General features: G+C 48.3%; 1 protein-coding gene across 4 annotated transcripts in view; it reads right to left on the reverse strand.

Moving 5' to 3' along the window:
* SLIT3 (slit guidance ligand 3) overlaps nt 1-22,610 on the reverse strand; it is a 617,656-nt gene that overhangs the window by 51,062 nt on the left and 543,984 nt on the right. For 3 of the 4 annotated variants that reach the window (XM_061189924.1, XM_061189921.1, XM_061189923.1), the window contains 6 exons: nt 16,498-16,566; nt 14,051-14,122; nt 13,369-13,440; nt 4,729-4,800; nt 2,898-3,061; nt 425-549 (listed from right to left, as the gene is read on the reverse strand). In XM_061189924.1, the coding sequence (XP_061045907.1) occupies nt 425-549; nt 2,898-3,061; nt 4,729-4,800; nt 13,369-13,440; nt 14,051-14,122; nt 16,498-16,566 (574 nt within the window). The remainder of the gene's footprint in view (nt 1-424; nt 550-2,897; nt 3,062-4,728; nt 4,801-13,368; nt 13,441-14,050; nt 14,123-16,497; nt 16,567-22,610) is intronic. The other variant, XM_061189922.1, reaches the window with a different exon arrangement.

Genomic DNA, 22,610 nt, shown 5'->3' on the forward strand with positions numbered 1-22,610 from the left:
GGAACCAGTGCTTCCAGGGCTGGCTGTCCTGCGGGCAGGGAAGGGAGGTGGGGGGAGGACCTGGGAATCACCCTGGAAGGAGGTCAGTGTGGTGGACTCAAGGGATGCCTCTACTTGGAGGTACTTTAACTCTCTGAGACTTAATTTCCCCATGTTCAAGAAAGAAAATACAAATATTACATTTCCTCCTTATCTCACTGCATCACTGTCAAGACTATATGGGGTCCTCTATGATGGGTGTGAATGTGATACAACTGGGCAGCCCCCAGCAGTGCTGGGGAGAACGGGAGAGTTGCTGGCAAATGCTGTTTTGGAGTGACCTGTAAAGTGGACTTATCCACTGTCCTTGGAGAAGGGAGGGTCAGCAGTGAACAGTGCCCCTCCCTGGGCCGTGGATGGTAGGGGGCGGGGCCTCCTGTCATACCTTGTAGCCGTAGGGGCAGGCGCAGCGGTACTGCTCCACGGGATCCTGGCTACATGTCCCGTTGTTCTTGCACGGGCTGGAAAGGCAGGCATTGCACTTGGCCACAATGTTGATGTCCACTGGCCCTGGACAGCAAAACCAGAGTGTTGGTGGCAGGTCCCCAAGTAGGCTCACTGTCACACCTCCCTCCCCCTCTGCTCTGGCCCCTTCCTCAGTCAGCTACCAGCCCCTCCCACCTCTGTCCAGAGGGCAGCTGGCCCTCCGCAGCCAGCACATCCAGTGCAGCTAGAGTGCCATTAATTCAGCCATCATCCAGAGAGGAAAAAATCACAGCGGGACATCATTCGGAAGCACTTCTCAGTCAAATCAATTACTGTAATTAGCCTGATCTGATTTTGGTGCTAATCTGCAAACAATGCACCATAATTAGAAATCCCTTGTGTATCTCTTTATGTTCGGGGAGCTCTGGGCCCAGGCTCCATTTGGACCTCCCATTTTTCCTTCCCCAGACACCCTTCCTCATGGAATAGTCTGTGCAGGGCTAAGGAGGGCACAGTGCCTGGGCCAAAGGCACACATCACATAGGAAGTCCTCCTTGCAGAACCCTTGAGTCGGCAGGAAGAAGTAAGAAATGGGCCCGGAAGACACAGCAACGACGCTGATGAGGGATGGTCAACTGGGCTCAGGTACACTTTGCATCCATTACAGTTTCAACTGTGTCCTGCTCTCCTCGGCCATCAGGGCTGGAGGGAGGGAGGCCACGTCCCTACACAGAGCTTTGTTAACAGGGGCTGTGTTACTGCTGCAGCCAGTGTTGACAAAGCCCTGGATAATCAGGCCCTATTTCATGTCAGGACTTTAAATGATCCCAGGATAACAGTCATCAGTGTGGAGATTGGGTTGAGATTGACGGCAGGGTGAGTCTGACCATTTGTGGGTGGGGTGAATAGAATGGGCTGATTGAGAACCAATGCCAGCTGGCTCAACTCTGGCTTCACCGAAGAACAGAGACGTGGTCTGTTCCAGGGACACAATGAAGTTTTAGAGGTAAAGTATATCTGTAAATCAGAATAAACATCGAGGCCTTAGGAGATGAGCAAAGGACATTAACAGGCAAATGTGTAGTACAAACGGAAAGTAAATTTTTGGAAAAAGAAATAGTTCCCGGGCTTCCCTGGTGGCGCAGTGGTTGAGAATCTGCCTGCCAATGCAGGGGACACGGGTTCGAGCCCTGGTCTGGGAGGATCCCACATGCCGCGGAGCAACTGGGCCCGTGAGCCACAACTACTGAGCCTGCGCGTCTGGAGCCTGTGCTCCACAACAAGAGAGGCCGCGATAGTGAGAGGCCCGCGCACCACGATGAGGAGTGGCCCCCGCTCGCCACAACTAGAGAAAACCCTCGCACAGAAACGAAGACACAACACAGCTAAAAATAAATAAATAAATAAATTTATTAAAAAAAAAAAATAGTTCCCCCAATAATCAAAAACAAATATGAGGGGATATAATATTTTACCTATTGAATTAGCAATGAATACAAAATGAGATAAAATAATGCAAGGGTCTGATGAAAAACGCACTCAAACGATGCTACTGGGATTGAAAATTGGTTACAACCCTTTCTGGAAATCAATTTGGCACTAAGTGTGAAAACCTTAGTAATGACCGTACACTTTGGCTCAGTAATTTCTGTTCTCTGAATCTTATTTAAGGATATAATTTTAAATAGAGAAAGACATTTATGCAGCTGTAGTAAGAAAAAAAATGGAAATACTCTGAAAGTTCAAAACCAGGAACTGGTTAAAGAAGTTATGATGGAGCGTTACAGCTTGGTGGTCGAGACTATCCACTCTGGAATCAGAAAGACCTGGAATTCTCTTAACTGTGTGATCTTGAGAAGTCATCTAACCTCAGTAAGCCTCGGTTTTCTCATTTTTAAAAGTAAGAACAATACTAAAGTAGACCCCACAGAGGTGCTGGGGAATTAAATAAATGACTCCATGGAAAGTGAGAATTAAATGAAATAATACACGAAAAAGCACTTAACATAATGCCTGCCACATAATAAGAACCCAGTAGTAGTTTGTTATCATAATAATCATGCAGTCAAATCAAAATCTCATGTGCCCAAAATGTGCTGTAGTAAAACGGGAAAATGCTTATGCTCTAAGATTGTTGGGTAAAAAATGCAGGTTAAAGATCTTCTCAACTATGCAAAAATACGTAGAGTAAGAGGTCAACGAGGAATATGTAGAAATGGCAGCAGAGGGACTTAGGGGAGCGAATGACAAGTGGACCCTTAGATGCAGGTCCACATCAGTTTCAGCATCTGAGTCTTTGTGTGGCCAATGGAAGAACAGGGCAACAGTTTTAGAAGTCACACCTGTTGAGATGCCTAGCTCTGACAGGCTGCTGGGGACACAGCAGACCCTGCAGGGGGCAGGGAGGGGCGGAGGGGTGAGTCAGCACCTACCTTTGCACTGGAAGCGGTGGGTGGGTGTGGTGAGCAGGAGTCGGTCCGCCATGGGCTCGGGGCTACTGCAGCGGGCGATGCCAGGCTCCTTGTACCCGGCCTTCACCCACTCCGACAGCCAACGCAGGCTGCAGTCGCAGTGGAGTGGGTTGGTTCCCAGTGCCCTGTGAGGCAGAGCAGGAAGTCAGGCTCCCCCCGCCCAGCTTAGCCCATAGGCCCCGTAGTCTTGGTCCTCTGGAAAAGCAGAATTTTCAGACTTTGGCTAGATTGGGGGTGTCTGACAGGAGGACCAGCAGAGACTTCACTCCGGTGGAGTCAGGAACTCCAGACTGTACCTCCAATCCCTGCAGATGTTTCAACCCCACCCAAGCCCCTCCCATCCCTAAGGCTTTGCTCTCACCTACCCTGGTAAGATTCCACCCTCGACTCACCCCCAATCTCAGCCCCTCCAGGAGGCTTCCTGGACCTCTGGCCATTGATTATCTGGCTCTCTTGCCCCACTAAAGGTTGCACTGGAGGATGTACTCTGCAGAGAAGGTTGTGATAACCAGCAACCTAGGAAGCAGCTTCAGACCACTGAAGGAGCTCAGAACATGCCACCCCCAAATATGCTGCTTTGTCTATTGACTATTTTGAGCTGAAGGCACTTGAGAAACAGCAGATGCTGTTTCTAGCTAAAAGCAGGTCATATTTCCTATGAGAAAGGTACCCTCCCTGGGCCAGGAAGAGAAGGGAGTTGATACCAAAATGGATCTGTGCAAACAAACCTACTAAAATAACGCCGATCTTCCATCAGTTTCTGCGTGATTTCCTAGTTCTGGTCCCATGATTTACCGCCCCTAGTCCAAGCTCCTCTGTCGTGTCAGAGCCCCATGCTTCATCATTCTTTGTGTAAAAATGGTATATAAGCTTTGGGGCCCAATGGCTTCTTTGGGTTTTCATTCTCCTTTGGAAGACTCCCACATACACATAAAAACATTAAATACATTTATATGCTTTTCTCCTGTTAATCTGTCTTATGTCGGGCCGGCCACAGAGCCTAAGAGAGTAGAAGGAAGGTTCTCCTCCCAGGCACCACTCAGCTTACAAGTGCAGGGGAGGGAAATGGTATCATCCAGTGCAGACACCTCCAAAGTGCTGTTTGAGGAAGAAAATACGAAAACTTCTGCTGATTTTTAACCATAGCCTTTAACATTTCTATTTTTTGAATGTTTTATAATATGCATACATAATATATCAGTGTTGTATATGTGCACAATACAAAAATAATTAAATATACAGACAGCAGGTATACAAACTCAAGCATTTTCACTGGCAGAGGTATGTAATACCTAATATCCATGGGCCTCAGTCTCCCCTGTGTAAAATGGGAGGGGACTACCCGATGCCGAGTGCAGAAAGAATATGTGCTTTGGCGTCAAGGCAAACCTGGATTTGAACCAGGTCTCTGCCACCTACTAGCTGTGCAACCCTTGGACCAGTTCTTCAGCCTTTCTTAACTTCAGTTTCATCATGTCTAATAAGGAGATAAAAATGCCTTACTGCTGTAAGAAATATATGAGATAATTCCTCTAAAGTGTTGAGCATGTAGTAAGAGTTTTATGTTCGTTCTTATTAAATATTTACATTGCTTACATAACTACGTCTTTGAAGGCATCCGAAGCAGAGAACACACAATATGCACAATGTGGGTACATTTTTGTAAATAAAACACACTCTATTCATATGGAAAGAACCATACTGAGGTGGTAGCACTGATAGTATTATCTCTGGCATTATAATCTTTTCTGTTTTGAGGAGATGCACGTGGGGGAGAAACAGGGCTACTTACAGATGGGAAAGAGAGGTCAGATCATTGAAGGAGCCTTCGGGAACGCTGGAGATGTCGTTGCCATGGAGGGTTCTGAAGCAGAAGCACAGGTCAGAAGGTTAACCCCCAGTAACAGCTCTGAACTCAGTACACTCTCTTGGCATCCCAGGCTGGCCCAGTCATGCCTCTGAGCATGCAGAGCCCCACTGCCAGCAGCAGGAGGGGATGTCTCCTTCATGGCACGTGCACGGATGTTTCCGTGCCCAGATCAGCAGCAGGGATGTCGGGAGTAGAGGGTTAGGGAAAGACAAAGATGAATCAGACAGACTTGGGATGGAATCAGAAATCAGTCCCTTTCAGCTGTGGAACGTTGGGTGAGTTACTTTCCTTTTCCTGGCCTCCATTTTTGCACCTGAAACATGGAGACAGAGAGCAATCTAGTAAAGGCACTGGGGTTTCAGAGATAATGTGAAGAACTATGGTTGAGACCAGAAGTTCTGGAGCTGGGCTGCTTGCATTCAAACCCTGACTCTGTCACTTACCAGCTGTGTGACTATGGGGAAAGTTACTTACCCTCTCTGTGCCTTGGTTTCCTATCATAAAATGGGAATGAAAGAAAGTAAAAAGATTTGCCGCAGAAGGTACCTTCAGTTGTGGGTGCATTAGTCCACGTAGAGCCTGGCATTTTCTAAGTACTAAATGGTTAACCTTATTAATATTTGTAAAAGGTCTTGAACAATGCCTGGTACAGATCAAGAAACTGGTTCCCTTCATATTCACCTAGACAGATTTTAGGGAGATTGAGAAATGCTATCAATCCCAGCTCAGAAGACAAAGGGAAGGGGGCGCTCAGCTCCTGGGGAGACTCCCTGGAGCCGGACACTCATCTTTATGGGAAAGGGTGTGGCAATACCCACACACATATGGGGGTATTGTTCTTGTGTGCACCTGAGTGCATTATCCGACAGTGTGTCCGAGGGGCCAGGCAACCTGCTTGGCTTTAATCATGCCTCTCTCCACCCTGCGGTGTAATAGCTGGGAGCTATGCTCACTTGCAGGGTGGTGGCACATACTGAGCTTTCCATCAGTGCCTGGAGAACAGGTTTTTGAAAAAAATTGAAGGAACATGGCTCCGCTGCTCAAGTAACAGCATGAGCCAATCCACATTTCATGGGTTATACCCTCCATGGAAGGATTACTCATCCACTGCATACAAAAAATCCCCAAACTGCTGACTCACTTTGGGGCTGGCCCGTGAAATGCAAGGAGTGACATTCGTAGAAACTCAGAGGTTTCCTTAGTGGCTGCTGGGCACCGTCCCCTGTGAAGGGAGCCCTAGTTAAACAAAGGGGGTGATTAACGTTGACTGTGAAAGTGTAAACAGGATAGTAACTTATGAATCTGCTCTTCTGTTTTCCTTTTAGCTGATGTTAGCTTGCCCTGGGTCTTCAGCTGAAATATAGATGTGAGCTTAATTACACTTAATAATGAGCAGAGCCTCTCAAGCTGACTGAGCATCAGGGCTAATACACATGCAGATTTCTGAGGCCCATTCCCAGAGATTCTGATTCAGTGGGTCTGGGGTGGGGCCTGAGGTTCTGCATTTCTAACACCCACGCGCCAGTCCCCCCGCCCCCCGCCCCAGATCCCTGGTCTCCCTGAATGGCAGGGTGAAAGCTTTCCTTGAAGCTTAGGCAGCCAGGACAGCAGGATGAGGGTACCCAGTCCTCTAAAGAGTGTTCGTGGAAGCTTCTCACCTCCCTGAGTAAGAAGGGGCTAGAAGCACTTCCTCACACCTTTATCAGTATCATTTAGTCTCTAATCCATGTGGTTATCTATGAATCACACCGGCTCCCGCCTGCTACTAACTTGGATGACTTCACGGCTGCTTGCTGTTTGGCAAACGCACCCAGCCCCGCTGTTAATCATTTCCAAATGCGGCTCTGGCCCCTGGAGAGGCACAAAGCCCTAATTTAAAAACACCAAATGACCCAAAGGCAGCTTTGGTACTGGGACTCCTGCAAGCCACACTCCCATTTATTATGAGCTGATCCGCTGAGGTCTCTATAAACTGCAGAGTAATGGGGCTGTAATTTACTGGGACAATGCTAAAGAAATCTGCCTACACTGCAGGTTCTGGCTCCTGGTTTGGCCCCCAAAGAAGGACTCTTGCATGTCCAACCACCCTCCTAAAGGATGCCAGGGGAGTGGCACAAATGTGCCCTCCCAGGAAGCACTAAGCACTCCCCCTTTCCCTCTCGTTCTCCCTTACACCTCACAGGGAGCTGGTGCAGGCAAGCAACTCTGAACTGGGAATGACTCATCTTCAAGCATCCGGGACTCTTTTTTTCCCTCCTGACTCTTAGGAGGTGTTAAGGCAGACTAGGGAATTTCAGGATGCAGATGAGGACATCATGAGAGCAACTGGAGGGCACAGCCATCCCCTGTCAGTTCTGGGTTGCCTGAATCTGGGTCTCCGAATCTCTAGGTGCTCACAGTTTGTATGATAGATGATGGGAACTATCCTCATCCTAAATGTGGGATGGGGTGGGTGAATTCTCTTCTGAGCAACACAGGCCACTCCCAGGTGACCTGGGGTTTAAGGTCTGGAGTCAGACAGCCTGGGTTCGAATCTCTATTCTGATAATCACTGTCTGTGTGACCTGAAACAACTGACATTATTTCTGTGCCTCAGTCTTCTCATCTCCAAAATAGAGGAATTCTTAGTATCTACTTATAGTAGATACCTTTTGGGGGGTATGGGTTGATCAACATCATTCTCCTCTTTTCTGTAACAGTTCCTCCCTCTTCCATTAGGGAATCACCCCTGCCCACTTCTGAGTCCAAGTGGTCTGGCCTCATGGGCAGAGCTATGGACCAGGTCTGCCCAATCGGAGTCACAGTGATTGGTTTGAGGTTGAGTATGTGACCTAAGTAGGCCAATGAGAGATATTTCTGGGGCTTTCCTTGGAACTACTAGGACAGAGGCAGTTTCATTTTGAGAGGCAGAAAGAGATGCATTTCTGACAGTGCCACTGGAGTACCTGCATCCAGCCATAGAATCTAATACCTACTACTGCATTTTTCAGTTACCTGCATCGATAAATTCTCTTTTTCTGCCTAAGGTGGTTTGAACTGATTTTCTTTTCCTTTAGTCAGGAAGGGATCTAATATACTGCTTCCTAAGCTAGGATTTAAAGATACAGTGCAAGTGGTTCAGCTGGTGCAGGATGCAATGCAGGGCCAGCACACGGTAAGCCCTCACTCGGGTCAGCCACGATTATTGCAAGCATCGTCATGACTCCTTCCCCTCTATGTTCCTGGACATATCTGGGGCCATTCCTCTCAAGGCGTTACCCGCCTAGAGCAGAAGCCTGAAGGTATGCAGCCTATCATCCCAAAGGAGCCCCGTGGAGGATTCCAGGAGAGACACTGAATTTTGGCAGAGCTGCCCTGTGTCCATCATCTTTCGGCCCATGCCTTTCATGCCACCCCACTCATTAATTCTCATCCCAGGCCTCTCTGGGCAAGGAAAAAAACACTCCCATTTTTAAAAAGGCCATGTCCCCCCGAGGTCTTCAAGAAAAATATGAAATGAGAGGCAATAAAAATAGATGATAACCGGACTTCCCTGGTGGCGCAGTGGTTAAGAATCCGCCTGCCAATGCAGGGGACTCGGGTTCGAGCCCTGGTCTGGGAAGATCCCACATACCGCAGAGCAACTAAGCCCATGCACCACAACTACTGAGCCTGCACTCTAGAGCCCGTGAGCCACAACTACTGAGCCTGTGTGCCACAACTACTGAAGCCCGCGCACCTAGAGCCCATGCTCCGGAACAAGAGAAGCCACTGCAATGAGAAGCCCGTGCACCTCAACAAAAACCCAACGCCTCCAATAAATAAATAAATTAATTTAAAAAAAAAATAGATGATAACCTATGACAGAGCAGGATGGAAGGTGGTGGAAAGAACACTGGGCTAGAAGCCAGGAGACATGGGTTCCAGCCTTGGTTCTGCTCCCACCTTATGACTAGTGGGCAGCATCTCCTCCTGCTCCCACTCCCAGAAGCCACATTCCAGCCACACCTGGAGCTTCCTGTATATCCCACCCCTCCACCCCCATGCACATGCCCTTCCTGACTTCCAGGCTTCTGTCCAGTGCATTTATATTTTCCCTGCCTAGAATGTTCGTCACTCCCATCCCTATTTGGGTAACTCCCTCGGACATCCCAGACTCAGCCTTGGGAGCAGAAGTTAAGAGCAGTGATTCTGAGAGTAAACAGTCTTGGGTTCAAATCCCAACTCTACTCTCTCCTCGTCGTGTCACTTTGGGAAAGCTACTCAGTTTTGCCAAGCCTCTGTTTCCTCATCTGGGAAATGGGGATAATCGTGGTATACTCTTCATAGAATTGATGGGAAGAGTGAATATGACAATGTAACTAAAGCATTTAGCCCAGTGTGCAGTGCATAGTCAAGGTTTAACAAATGTCAGCAGTGATAACTATCTCTCAGAAAGTCTTTTTGATGGCCAGTACTGGCTTCCATGCCTCTCACTTGTATTCCTATGGCTCCTTCACAGGCATCACCCTGTACTGTAGTTGTTTGTCTACTTCCTGTTCTAGACCGTGTGCTCTCTGAAAGCAGGAACTGTGCTACATTCACTATTTGTGCCCCACCCGCTGCGGTATTTAGCATAGCATTTAGCTCACAGTGGGCATTCAGGAAAGGATGAAGAAGCGAATGATGCTGAGCAAGTCATTAAACCTTTCTGAATCTGCCTCCTTGTCTTATAAATCTGCCTCCTTGTCTTACAAAAGCCTGTTTGGACAGGGTTTCTGAGACTCACTCCCCACTTCTAAAATTCATAATTAAACTTTTTTTTTTTTTTTTTGGTGGCACAAAAGGGCCAAACCAGGACCACAAGGAGTCACCTTTTGGCTCACCAGAATTGCCTGATGTTCAACAGCTGGTCAAAAATGGAATGGGGCTGTCTGGGAAGGGAGCGAGCTCTTAGTCTCTGAAGGTAATCAAGCAAAAGGGCAAATGGAGCCCTTTGCAGAGATGTTGTAGGGAGGGTCCATGCAACCAGTTGAGCAGTGGTGAATAGCTGCATGTGCATAAACAGCAAGCACAGTCTTATTTCAGGGAACAGGAGCTAAAAAAATACGGATGATGAATGATAATCCCGCTCGCTCCCTCACAAGTACACACTGACACAGTCCTGGCGCTAACTGATTCCAGGTGGCCCTCCTGCAGCTGGGGCTGGGGGGTGACAGTTGGGACCACACGCACACAGGCATGTGGCTCAGCGTGGGGCAAAGATCAGGAAACACACAGATCCCCGAAAAAGGACTAGAATGTCCAGGAGGATGTTCTCTTCCGGCTATTTTTAGATGAGGAGTGAGGTAGGAGAAGCATGTTTTCACACAAAGTTTTGTTCTCAAAGCTCCTTGACCAATATCCTGTCTCTGAAATGTATTCATATCCACCCACCAACACACACACACACACACACACACACACACACACACACACACACATACATACACTCTCCCCCTCTTTCTCTCTCTCCCTCCTAAATGTCAGGTCTTTCTTGCTGCTTTCCAGAACACTTTTTGGCCTTTGTCTATGGCTGAACCTTGCTGCTCATCCTCCTTTCTCACCCCAAACTGCCAGCATCCCTGGGTCTCTGGTTATTTCTGAAATTCTAATCAAATTAATGAAACCCGTTAGAAATGAGAAAAGAATATATGAAAGACCACATGCAGTTACAGGTACTGCAATTTCTGATTTCCAAAATCCTGTTTTGCTTCCCAACCCCACAAATTATAAATATGTTACTGCCTTCATTCATCTTTAACTTTGCCTTCATTTATTACAGAAATGATTTGATATTACCCATTAGCTATCAATGGTTTTTTTCATTTATTTGCCCATGTTCCCTTATAGTCCTTCTTCATGGTTATCAATGTTATAATTGATATGGTTACAGTTACTAGATAGCAGTGTGGGAACCTGTTTACCACATAGTGTTATGTGGAAAAATAAACCTAATTTGTATATATGTTACAATTGTACATATATCCAGTTATAATTGTAACAATATACAAATTAGGCTTATTTTTCCACATAATGCAATGTGGTAAACAGGTTCCCACTCTGCTATTAGTTTTCCTCTTTTAATAATTGCACTTCATCGACTGGTTGCATCATGCTTTCCTTAAATATTTCCCCACTGTGGCCTTCTGGGTAATATTTAAAATTTAGGTTAAAAATAACAGTGCAACCAAGATCTTAATGCAGAGAACCTTTCTCTCTTTTTTGGATTCCCTTTCGTAAAAATTCCTAGATGTGCAATTACTGGGAGAAAGGATACAAATATCATAAAAGAAACGCAGCCCATGAACATTTTAATTTTTCCTGCCTTGGCCCTTATGCAGAAAATGGTTGCTCGCCACTGAGGTAGATAGTTGGAATGAGGGCCTCTAAGATCCTCTTTTATCTACGAGAGCCCATGATTCTAAAATGATAGTGCGAAAAGCCTACTCTTTCTGAATTCAAGAAGCAAGCACAAGTGTGTTGGATGTTTATGTGGACTCCTGGTGAACTAATGACAGCACTGGTTCTGAAGTGACACCAACGAGGTGCTGAGGAAGGAGGAAATCCTGGACAGGGGGGTGATGTGCACCCCACCACCCTGGTAGACAGACAGATGGACAGGCAAACGTTCTGTCTCTTTCTCCCATCCACATGTTGAGCTGTCCCAACCAGAGCTACTCTAATTATGAACATAGGCACACGGATCCCATTGAAATGGCAGGTCGCACTGCCTGGCAGCCAAGCTATGCCCAGAACTGGAAGACTGGGATGGGGGACAATAGACTGGGATTGAGGGGGGATGGCGGGGGGGGGAGCAGCAGGTCCAGCCCCAGCCAATGAGATGAGCCCATCTCCCGTTGTGTTCAACTTGAAACAGGGAAATGGTTCTGCTGATGTTTCCATTCTCGAGCTCCCCAGAGAAGACAGATAATAAATAAGTGACAGTAACAGATTGCACACTGTCAGCACGGGTACTTCTTTGCCCCCCACAGAATTGATTTTTAATAACAGCACAGATGACATGTGGCGGGAGTTGTCGCTGACACTGGTGTTTTGTGGGCCTCAATAAATCATATCAGCCTGGAGGCTCCGGAATGGACCTGCTCATTGGGTGCTGTTTGCTGACTGTAACTGGGCCCTGGGAAGGATCCCGGGGCTCTGAGTCAGGAGGCTGGATTCTGAAACCTCCTGACTGCTGAATCTTGGGCCAGCGACTTCACCAATCTGGGCCTCAGTTTTCCCATCTTTAAAATGGGCATAACCCTCTCAACCGCACAGCACTATGAGGCAATGACCATGAAAAGCCCCATAAAATATGGTTTTCACTATTATAGTCATAATGGGCCAGAAGGGAAAGAAGTAGATAGGTTTGGGGGCAGAGTGTCTGGCATCTCTGTTCTCATGGGAATATCATTCAAAGGATCCTCCCTTGCCAACAAAATAGGTGCAAAGATGGGCAGGCAGAAATATCAGGCGACAATGGGCCCAGGGTTGGGGTGGCAGTGAGGTGCCATTCCTGTTCTTGCAAGTGCTCATGTAAGAACAGTCATAACAAATGAATATAAAGTGTTTACCATGGGCCAGAGCTGTGCTAAGTGCTTTACGTACAGTATCTCATTTAATCCTCATAAGACCCTGTGAGGCCATTACCATCGTTATCTGATTTCATGATGAGAAGACACACAGCTAGGGAGGGGCAGAGCCATGCCTGGAAAGCAGGGGACTCCATGGCTATCTTGCCTTTGCTCAGAGCTCACCTGCCTCAGCTGGCTGTCCACTACCCTTGTGTAGGCCAGGGCCAGGCAGGTATCATAAGGCGACAAGAGGTGGGTGGGCGATGTGGAGGCTGCAGACTGCAGAACTCTGTTCAAAGGGGCGGGACAGCTCAGCCCTGTAGGAATGCAGAGGGGAGCCCTGGAAGGCCAGGTCTCTCCATTTTCCAAGAGACTGTAGAAATCAGGATTTATATGAGAAACCTCCTGATATTTCAATGTTGGCAACTTATTCAAACTTTAAAGATACGTTATGAGTCGACTCAGTTGCGAACGGATGGCTATGTGTGTGCACTGGCCCTGGCCGCTGGCTTCCAGCTTGGGCTCTCCGATGCATGAGCTTGGTTTCCCTGTAGAGGTTCACAGTGTTAACATCGCCCTTCTGAAGCCGGAGGGACCAACTGTGATGTAATGGTCATCAGAAGAGCGGCCAAGTGCTGCACAGTGTGCTCTGCTAGGGTGCAGAATATAATTGCATAGAATTGCAGATCCTAATCCTCGCAAGGGATGTGCTATGGATCCCATTTTGCACATAAAGAAGTAGGAACTCAGAGGAGTTAGTGATGTGTGCCAGGTTCCACAGAGGAAGTGAGCTGGAACAGGGAATGACTGACTCTTAAGCATGAGCTCTCTCCGCCCCATTAAGCAAATTAAGAGTGTTGGGTAGGGGAGGGACGCATGGCGGGCAGAGTGGGCTTTGAGCAAAGAAGAGCAGGGAACAGGAGTGCTCAGTCCTGCCTGCTGTTACCCAGCGAAGTATAAGTTGAAGTCAGCGCACTGGGGTACTCACAGCACTCGGAGGGACCGCAGCCCATTGAAGGAGTGGATGGGGATGCATCGCAGCCGGTTGTAGCTCAGGATCCTGTGGAAGAGGACACACAGGCTCTGTTGGCTCTTCCTATTCTCAGCTACTGATGCATGCATTGTCCACACTGGACCAGTCAAAGCAAATGGTTTCTTTACTCTCCCAATTTTAATAGACTGACAAAAAGCATCCTAGGGATAAGGGGAAGAGAAACATTCCCCATCACTCCAGGAAGCTCACGGGCTTCATTTCCCAGTTTCCTCATATGTTCCTTAGCAGGCTGGCTCCCTAACCAGCTTTGCCATCACCTCCGTCTATTGTCAGACGGTGAGTGCTCACAGTGTACAGAGCTAATGGGAAATAAATGGGTCTGAGCAAAATATAATTGTGTAGGGAAACCCTCACTGGGAGAGAAAATTCACAAATCACAGAAGGTATTCCAAAGAGGAACTTTTTCAGAAGTAATTAGGTGCCAACTCCTCTCTAACCGCCCAGACAGTGAAGTTCTGACCTACTCTGTTTTCCTTCTGATGATTAAGGTCTGCCCTGCGCTGGGTCAGCCACAGCCCTGAGGATCGCTAGAGCGGAGCATGTAAGCCTGAGGGGACAGAGGAAGGATGCACTTAGTACCAGGCCCATGTTAATCACAGCAGCTCACTGTACTCACAGGGTGGAGAGGTGAGACATGTTACTGAAGGTGTAGTTGGTCAGCATGCCAATGCTGTTGTTGCTCAGGTCACTAGGAAATGTAAGCAGAAGGGTCACATTGTACTGTTAGTTGCATCCAAAGGGGGTCATTCCCAACTTTCACACATGCATGCATGCCTGCTATCCATCCATCCACCCATCCATCTGTCCATATGTCCGTCCACCCATCTGCCCGTTCATCTAACCATCTGTCTGCCCATTCATCTGCCCATCTGTCCATCTACCCATCCATTTGTCCATCCACTTATCTTCCCATCCATCCATCCATCCATCCATCCATCCACCCACCCAGCCATTCATCCATCCATCCATCCACCCACCCAGCCATCCATCCACCCATCCAACCATCCAACCATCTGTCCATCTGCCCATCCATCTGTCCATCCACTTATCTTCCCATCCATCCATCCATCCATCCATCCATCCATCCATCCATCCATCCATCCATCCACCTATCTGTCCATCTGTCCATCCATGCATCTGTCCATCCATGCATCTGCCCATTCATTCATCCACCCACCCATCCATCCATCCACTGGTCTGTCTGTCCATCCACCTATCTGCCTATCTGCCCATCCATCCATTCATCCACCCACCCCCCCCACCCACCTTCCCATCCATCCATCCATCCATCCACCTGCCCATTCATCCACCCATCCGCCCATCTGTCTATTCACCCATCTGCCCATTCATCCACTCCCCATCTGTCCACCAGCCCATCCATCCATCTGTCCATCCACCCATCCATCCACCCATCTATCATCCATCCATCCATCCATCCATCTGTCCATCTGCCACCCATCTGTCCATCTGTTGGCCCATCTGTCCATCCATCCATCCATTCACCTATCCACCCATTAGTCCAAATGTTCATTTTTTTACTGAAGATTTATTCAATCAGTCATTCCACCAATTGTCATTCATTCATTCATCTATTTATTCAGCTATTCAAACATTCAATGATGTCTATCCATCGATTTTATTCTACCAGCAAAACATAACACATAAGACAACAATTTCTCCTTGTTGTAGTGCTTTTTTCCCCCTGATCAATTCTTCTCCTCATAGCCCCTCCACCGTCCCTCTCTTCCAGCATTCATTTATTCCATCTTATCAGATTCTCTCTTGGGGGAATGAGGTTGGTGGGAGTGTGGTCCTTTGCCAACTGCAAGCTCCAGCTTCTCCCCGAGGATAAATATCCAGAGCAGTGGTTTTCAACATCGGCTGTACATTAGCATCATCTGGGGAGCTTCAGTTCTCCGAGGCCTAGGTTTCATGCCCAGATATTCCGATTTAATTGGTGTAAGGCAGGCTTGTGCATCAGTATTTAAAACAAACCCCAAACTACTGTGATATATAATCAGCTGAGGTTGAGGGCCATTGCTCCGGGGCCCCCTGCCCCCTAAGCAGATGGGGCATCTTTCAACAGCACTTGCCCAAGGATCCTGGGTGCCCTCTTGGCAAGGCAGTGAGGGACAAAGCTCAAGGACTCCCCAGCTTCCTGGGCCCCGCCCATGCCCAGCAGCCCTGCTCCTCATTCAGAGGTTTTCCTGGGTTTTGGCCGACTTGGAGCCAGTAGCGGCTCCCACCTGAAAGAACCTCAATTTGAACCAGCTCCTTAGAACATTTTCTGAGTAACTAAAGAAGGAGGAAGAAGAAATGCCAAATTTATGCTTTTGGCAAACTTAAGTGTAGCCACAGCTTGCAAGAAACTGAGGGATCTCAGGAATTTAATTGGGAGACCAGAAGGTCAGAGGCTCCAAGCCAAGGAGGAAGGTGCCACAGGTGGCCTATGAGGCCAGGATCTGGGTACTTCTGCATGAAGTCCTCACTGGGTAAGACCTGGCACATCTGGCCAGCCCATCCTTCCCAGCTCCACCCAGGGGGAAAAGTGCAGGAATGGGGGCTTCCCTGGTGGCGCAGTGGCTGAGAATCCGCCTGCCAATGCAGGGGACATGGGTTCGAGCCCTGGTCTGGGAAGATCCCACATGCCGCGGAGCAACTGGGCCCGTGAGCCACAACTACTGAGCCTGCGCGTCTGGAGCCTGTGCTCCGCAACAAGAGAGGCCACGATAGTGAGAGGCCCGCGCACCGCGATGAAGAGTGGCCCCCGCTTGCCGCAACTGGAGAAAGCCCTCGCACAGAAACGAAGACCCAACACAGCCATAAATAAATAAAATAAAATAAAATAAAAAAAAAGAAAAGCAGTAACGTCAGCAGGCCCAACTGGCCCTCGAAACAGGAGCTGCTCCCAAGAGCATTAAAAAAAAAAAAAAAAAAAAAAAAAAAAAAAAAGTGCAGGAATGCCCCAAAGCCTGCAGCGCCGCCCTACCCACCCTCTGCATCAGTTTCCTGCGCTCCCCAAGGACAGAAAATGAAATATCCCACCGACGCTGGGCTCCTTACATGAGTGTCAGGTGTCGGAGGGTGGGCAGCTCCTTGGGCACGGCTGTTAAGTGGTTTCCTTCTAGGTACCTGAAAGAGAGGTGCAGAGTCACGTCTGGCAAAGAGACACTGGGCACATTGCCGTTATCTCAAGATGCCTCTCCTGACTTCCCAGGCTGGATTGGGTCCCTGTTTTGCTCTCTCATAGCTCTTTTTTCCCGCACTTCAAAGCATATACTACATTTGTCATCTAATATTTATTCCTGTGATTGCTCAACTAATGACACTTTTCCCCACTGGGCTGCTAAGCTCCATGATGGCAGGGCTCTTGCCTAAAATTGCCCAGGGTTGGAGCCCCCTAAGACTGTGTACAGAGTGGCACATAGTAGGTGTTCAATAAATTATTTGTTGAATAAAGCACCCACTTTGTACCTGGCCTGCACAGTACCCTTACATGGCAGGGACTCACAGTTGAGAAAACAGAAGTTCAGAGATGTTAAAACGCCTGCCCAAGGTCACACAGCAAGTGGCTGAGTTAGGACTTGAACCCAGGTCTCTCTGACTGCAGTTTTATCACAGTTCCAAACGGCCTCTATTTAGCTACCGGAGTGTGTGGAGAGCTGAGCCATTAAGAACCCTAATTCCGTGTTGAGTATCTCTGATATGCATCTGGAAACTGAGGAGACAGGGCATGTTCCTGGAGCGCTGTGCTATGGTCCCCAGCAGGAGGACCACATGCAGTAGGGGACGGGGTTCAGAATGAGGCCGCACCAACAGAAGGAGACCCCTCCTGAATGGGCAAAGGCTGAGCCTAGACCTGCCTGGACTGCGGGGTCCTGTGCCAAGCTGCTCATCAGACACCCGAGCGTGGTTGAAGATAAAGAAGGAAGTCGTGCTTTGATGATGAATTGCAAAGGTTATTAACTACCCTAAAGAGGGGACATGGGCTGATTCATTTATCCCCACCCTTGCTGTAGACCCCTTTCCCTGGGCTTCCTGTTGCTCTAAGGACAAAATAGCAAAATCTTTAAGATGGCTTATAAGGTCTACTCTCAGCTCCTGGGTGAGTCTCCCTTGATATAAAGCTCTCATAGCTTCCTATCCCATAACAGTCAACATCCGGCTGCTCCTGTTCGTTGGTGCCGTGCCTGCCTTAGGCTCCCCGAAGGCAGACCCTAGGTCTACCTTTTTCTAGCTCAGGGCTTCTTAAACTGTAATGTAGATATGAATCTCCTGGGATCTTGCTAAAAAGCAGATTCTGATCCAGTAGGTCTGCCATCAGGTTGGAGAGTCTGCATTCTTGATAGGCTCTTGGGAGATGGTGGAGCTCATTCATGGTCTACAAGCCACATTTTGAGTAATGAGGTGCTAGCACACTGCCTGGCATCCAGTAGACCCAGCACAAAATGACTGAATGGGATGAAATGGGTTAAAACATGATATGGGTAAGTGTGTCAATGACCAAACCGGGCTTGGCTTTAAGGACAACTTGTCCTTACCTTACCTTAAAGGTAAGTCATTGGGCATTACCTTAAATTAAGGCCAAGTGACTTTATTCCCTTGGCTGGCCCTGAGGGATCCTCGTGGCACAGAACATTGGGCAGGACCCCACACGGTCTCTGGTTGCCATGGCATGTTGGATTAATGTCCCTTTGGTCCTCAATCTTTGTTGTATATCTATTTCTCTAAGAACTATGCTAGATGCTGGGGGAGATACAAAGATGAACCAGACCCCATTTCTGCCTTCAGGGAGCTGGATCATCTGACTTAAAATTCAGCCGCACACGCATTTAGATTATGCCCTCAGGCAGAGGAGCTAAGAGAAATGTATTCACTGATGTAGTCATTTATTCAGGCAGAAATACTTATTGGGCAACTGCAATGTGCCAGGTACCGTATATACTGGTGAATAAGATAGGGGTGGTGCCTACTTTCTGGCATTTAAAAATCTAATGTGTGTGTGGGAAGGAGGGAGGGAGAGGGGAAGGAGAGAGTGAGAGAAGGAGAGGGAGAGAGAGGGAGGGAGAGAGAAGGGACATACACATAAAGTAATATAAATTACAAATTGCAATGTGTGCTTTGAAGGAAAGGAACAAGGTGTGGTGACAGACAATGCCCAAAGCTTCCTGCAGAAAGATGCAGCCAGGGAGGAGATGCAGCATAGGAGACTGCAGCCTGGGGAGGGCCCTGAACTTGAAGGAAAGGCTGGGGAGGCCAAAGTCTGGTGGGTGAAGGGAGGACAGCGGGAGGTGGGGCAGATCACACTGTGGTCAGTTCATTCACCTGTCAGAATGGCTATTGTCAGAAAGGCAAGAAACAACAAGTGTCAGCAAGGATGTGGAGAAAAGGGAGCCCTCGTGCACTGCTGGGAACGTAAAATGGTGCAGTCACTATGGAAAACAGTATGAAGTTTCCTCAAAAAACGAAAAATTGAACTACCATACATCCAGTAATTCCACTTCTGGGAATTTATCTAAAGAAAACGAACACACTAATTTGAAAAGATACATGTACACCCCGGGCTTCCCTGGTGGCGCAGTGGTTAAGAATCCGCCTGCCAGTGCAGGGGACACGGGTTCGAGCCCTGGTCCAGGAAGATCCCACATGCCGCGGAGCAACTAAGCCCGTGCGCCACAACTACTGAGCCTGTGCTCTAGAGCCCGCGAGCCACAGCTCCTGAGCCCACGTGCCACAACTACTGAAGCCCGTGGGCCTAGAACCCGTGCTCCGCAACAAAAGAAGCCACTGCAATGAGAAGCCCGTGCACTGCAAAGAAGAGTAGCCCTTGCTCACTGCAACTAGAGAAAGCCTGCGTGCAGCAACGAAGACCCAACACAGCCAAAAATAAATAAAATACATAAATTTATAAAAAAAAAAAGATACATGTACCCCAATGCTCATAGAAGTCTTCTTTACAACCGCCAAGCCATAGAAGCAACCTAAGTGTCCATCAGTAGATGAATGGATAAGGAAGATGTGGTATATATACAATGGAATACTACTCAACCATAAAAAGAATGAAATTCTGCCATTTGCAGCAACATGGATGGACCTAGAAGGTATTATGTAAGTAAAATAAGTCAGACAGAGAAAGCCAAATACTGTATGATTTCACTTAAATGTGGAATCTAAAAACCAAAATAAAGCAGAAAAAGACTCCCAGATACAGAGAACTGGTGGTTGCCAGAAGAGGGGGCCAGAGGACGGATGAAATAGGTGAAGGGGATTAGGAGATACACATTTCCAGCTATCAAATAAATAAGTCACGGGGAGGAAATGTACAGCATAAGGAATATAGTCAATAGCATTGTATATGATGATGGATGGTAACTGGTCTTATTGGGGTGATCATTTCATAATGTATAAAAACATTCAATCACTATGTACCTGAAACAAATACAATATGTTAATTATAACTCAATTAAAAAAACCCCCAGACCCCCTAAAAACCAAAGTGCAAGGAGAGGCCATGACTGCAGACAGGTGCAGGAGCCAGCGTTTTGGAGAGCTTCCTGAATGCCTCTTCCCCAGCATCACCTGCAGGACATTTACATTTTGTGTGGACACTGGCCTTGCCCCTCATCAGGTGATGGCGGTGGAGGGGCAGGCATCTGAGGGGAGGCTTCCAGCTCTCTCCGCTGGGCAGGGAGGCTGCGGGCATGGTGGGATTCCGGGGTCTACGCAGGCTGAAGGAGGGGAGACAAGCCGTGCTGGGCCGCCACCTGGTCACCTGCAGGAAGTGCTTTGTGGATGAGTGGCATGGAGGGAAGCTGGGAGGCAGAGGCTGGATGAGTGAGCAGGGCTGCTGGGGAGGCGCTGGTCCAGAGAGCATCTCTGCTAGAGGGAGACTGATTAACCCCAGGGGAGGGAGCAGCCTGAAGGAGTCTGGCCTCAGCCTGGCAGCGCTCTCTCACCCTCTTCCGCTGCTCCTTCTCTGACTCTCTCTCATTTGTTTGCTACAATTACTTAGCAAACTTGAGGCATCTAAGATGAAACCCAGAACAAAACACCGAAACCCCAAGTCTCCTTGCTGGGGTCTTTTTAGAAGACCCTGTGGCAAGCACATCGGAGGGTGGGCCTATGGCTTGGGCTTGCTGTGTGGCTTGAGGTACGTTACTCAACCTCACAGACAGCACAATGACAAGGCCAATAACAAAACCAAGACAAAATTCACCAGCATTAGCTGAGGTGTACACGCCAGTGCTTTGGGAGAAAGACTCCGGTCTGTTATCTCCTTTAATCCTCTGGCGTTGGGGGGTGTATTTTGCTGGGTTATTTTTGTCCATTTTGTTGGCAAGAACACTGAGGCACAGAGAGGTATAAGCAGTAAGCTCAGGAGCCGGGATCTAAATGCAGATCTGTTGGACTCCAGAGCCTGAGAAGTCAGCCCTATGCTGCTTCACCTCTCCACTTTGTGTCTCTTATTTTCACTTTTGGCCGTCTCAGCCCAAGAGGATATGCTCTACTCTGTAATTGATTTGCTAATCCTCACTAGAATGTAAGCTACACGAAGCAGGGGGTTTTGCCAGTTTTGCTTCCTGCTGTATCCCAGAGCATAGTATGCTCAGCTCAGCTCATGGTAGGGCCTCAAATATTTGTTGAATGAATGAATGAATGTGGTGAAAGGCTGTTCACAGGACCTTGGATTAAAAAGACAAAAACCTACCGTGGTGTCAAGGAGTACCCTTGGCCTGGCCTAGCCCCATCTGCAGGGCAGGCCGTGCTCCACAAATGCATGCATTTGCTAAACAGTTGAATAAATGCACAAATGACCACTGGGATTCAGGGATGCTGACAGCATCCTCATCTGACACAGGGAGGTTCAGGACCCTGGAGAATGGGCAACATGACACAGATGATTCTGGAGCCTCTGGAGCCCACCATGCCAGTCACCCTGGGCTCCAGCCTGGCTCTGGTTAGGACTATGCTGATTACATCGGCCTCTCTCCCTGCTTAAAATCCTTCCCTGTCTTCCACTGCTTGTTGGAGAAGGGCTACCCAACTCTTGCTCAAATCCTGCAAAGCCTTCGGTGGTCTGTCCTGTACCAGTCAGGATTCTCCAGAGAAAGAGACCAACAGGGAATATGAATATATTACATATACACATATATTAATACACACATATATGTAGAGAGAGAGAGAGAGAGAGATGAAGAGAGAATTTATTCTAAGGAAGGTCAGGCAGGCAGACTTGAAATTCAAGCAGGATTTTTATGTTACAGTCAGGGGGCAGAATTCCCTCTTTTCCAGGAAACCTCAGTTTTTTGTTCTTAAGGTCTTCAATGGATTTTATGAGGCCCACCTCCACATTAGAAAGGCTGTCTCCTTTACTTCAAAAGCCAACTGACTGTAGATGTTGATGCATCTACAAAGTACCTTCACGGCAACATCTAGCTCATGTTTGCCCAAACAACTGGGCACCACAGCGTGGCGGAGTTGACACACGAAATTAACCCTTGCAGTCCCTGCCTGCCTCTCTGGTTCACCTTACAGCAAACTCTCCCTTGACCTCTGGTTCCACCTCCACTGACCTTACCCCTCCTCGAACGCCCCATGCTCCGCCTGGTGCGGGGGCAGGTCTTTGCACCCGCTGGTCCCTCTTCTCCCTCCCTGTCTAGTTACCTCGCATAGATGCTCAGGCCTCCGCTTGAGCATCGCTTCCCTGATACCATCCCCCGCACCCCCTGGGGACATCCTTTGCGTGAATTTGTGATGATGGGGCAGAACCATGTCTGTTTTGCTCACTAGAGCATCCCTGTACACTAGCGGGCAACAGTAGATGCTCAGGAAACAACATCTGTGTGATGAAGACCCCAGAACTCCCCAGGTGCTATTGCATTTGGCACTGCGGAGCCTAGTGGGAGCTGCGAGGGAGCTGTTTTAAGTGCAGAATGTCCCTGGCGACAGGGCATCGAGGCTCAGAGGATGCGGAATCAAAAGGTTTCACTTCAGAAATGCAGACGCGGTGGTGTGGGAAAGCGCTCTTTGTAGGAAGCCCTTCATGAACACTCTGAACTCCAACGTTGCCTCTAGCCTGCAGCCCAGGCCCCTGAGGGACCCTTTCAGAAGACTGCACTCTTGCCCTGCCAGCCTTAGAACTACTAGAGCATTTCGAGCAGGTCAACCTTTGCGTT

This window comes from Eubalaena glacialis, chromosome 4 (assembly GCF_028564815.1).
Source record: "Eubalaena glacialis isolate mEubGla1 chromosome 4, mEubGla1.1.hap2.+ XY, whole genome shotgun sequence".
NCBI classification, from domain to species: Eukaryota; Metazoa; Chordata; class Mammalia; order Artiodactyla; family Balaenidae; genus Eubalaena; species Eubalaena glacialis.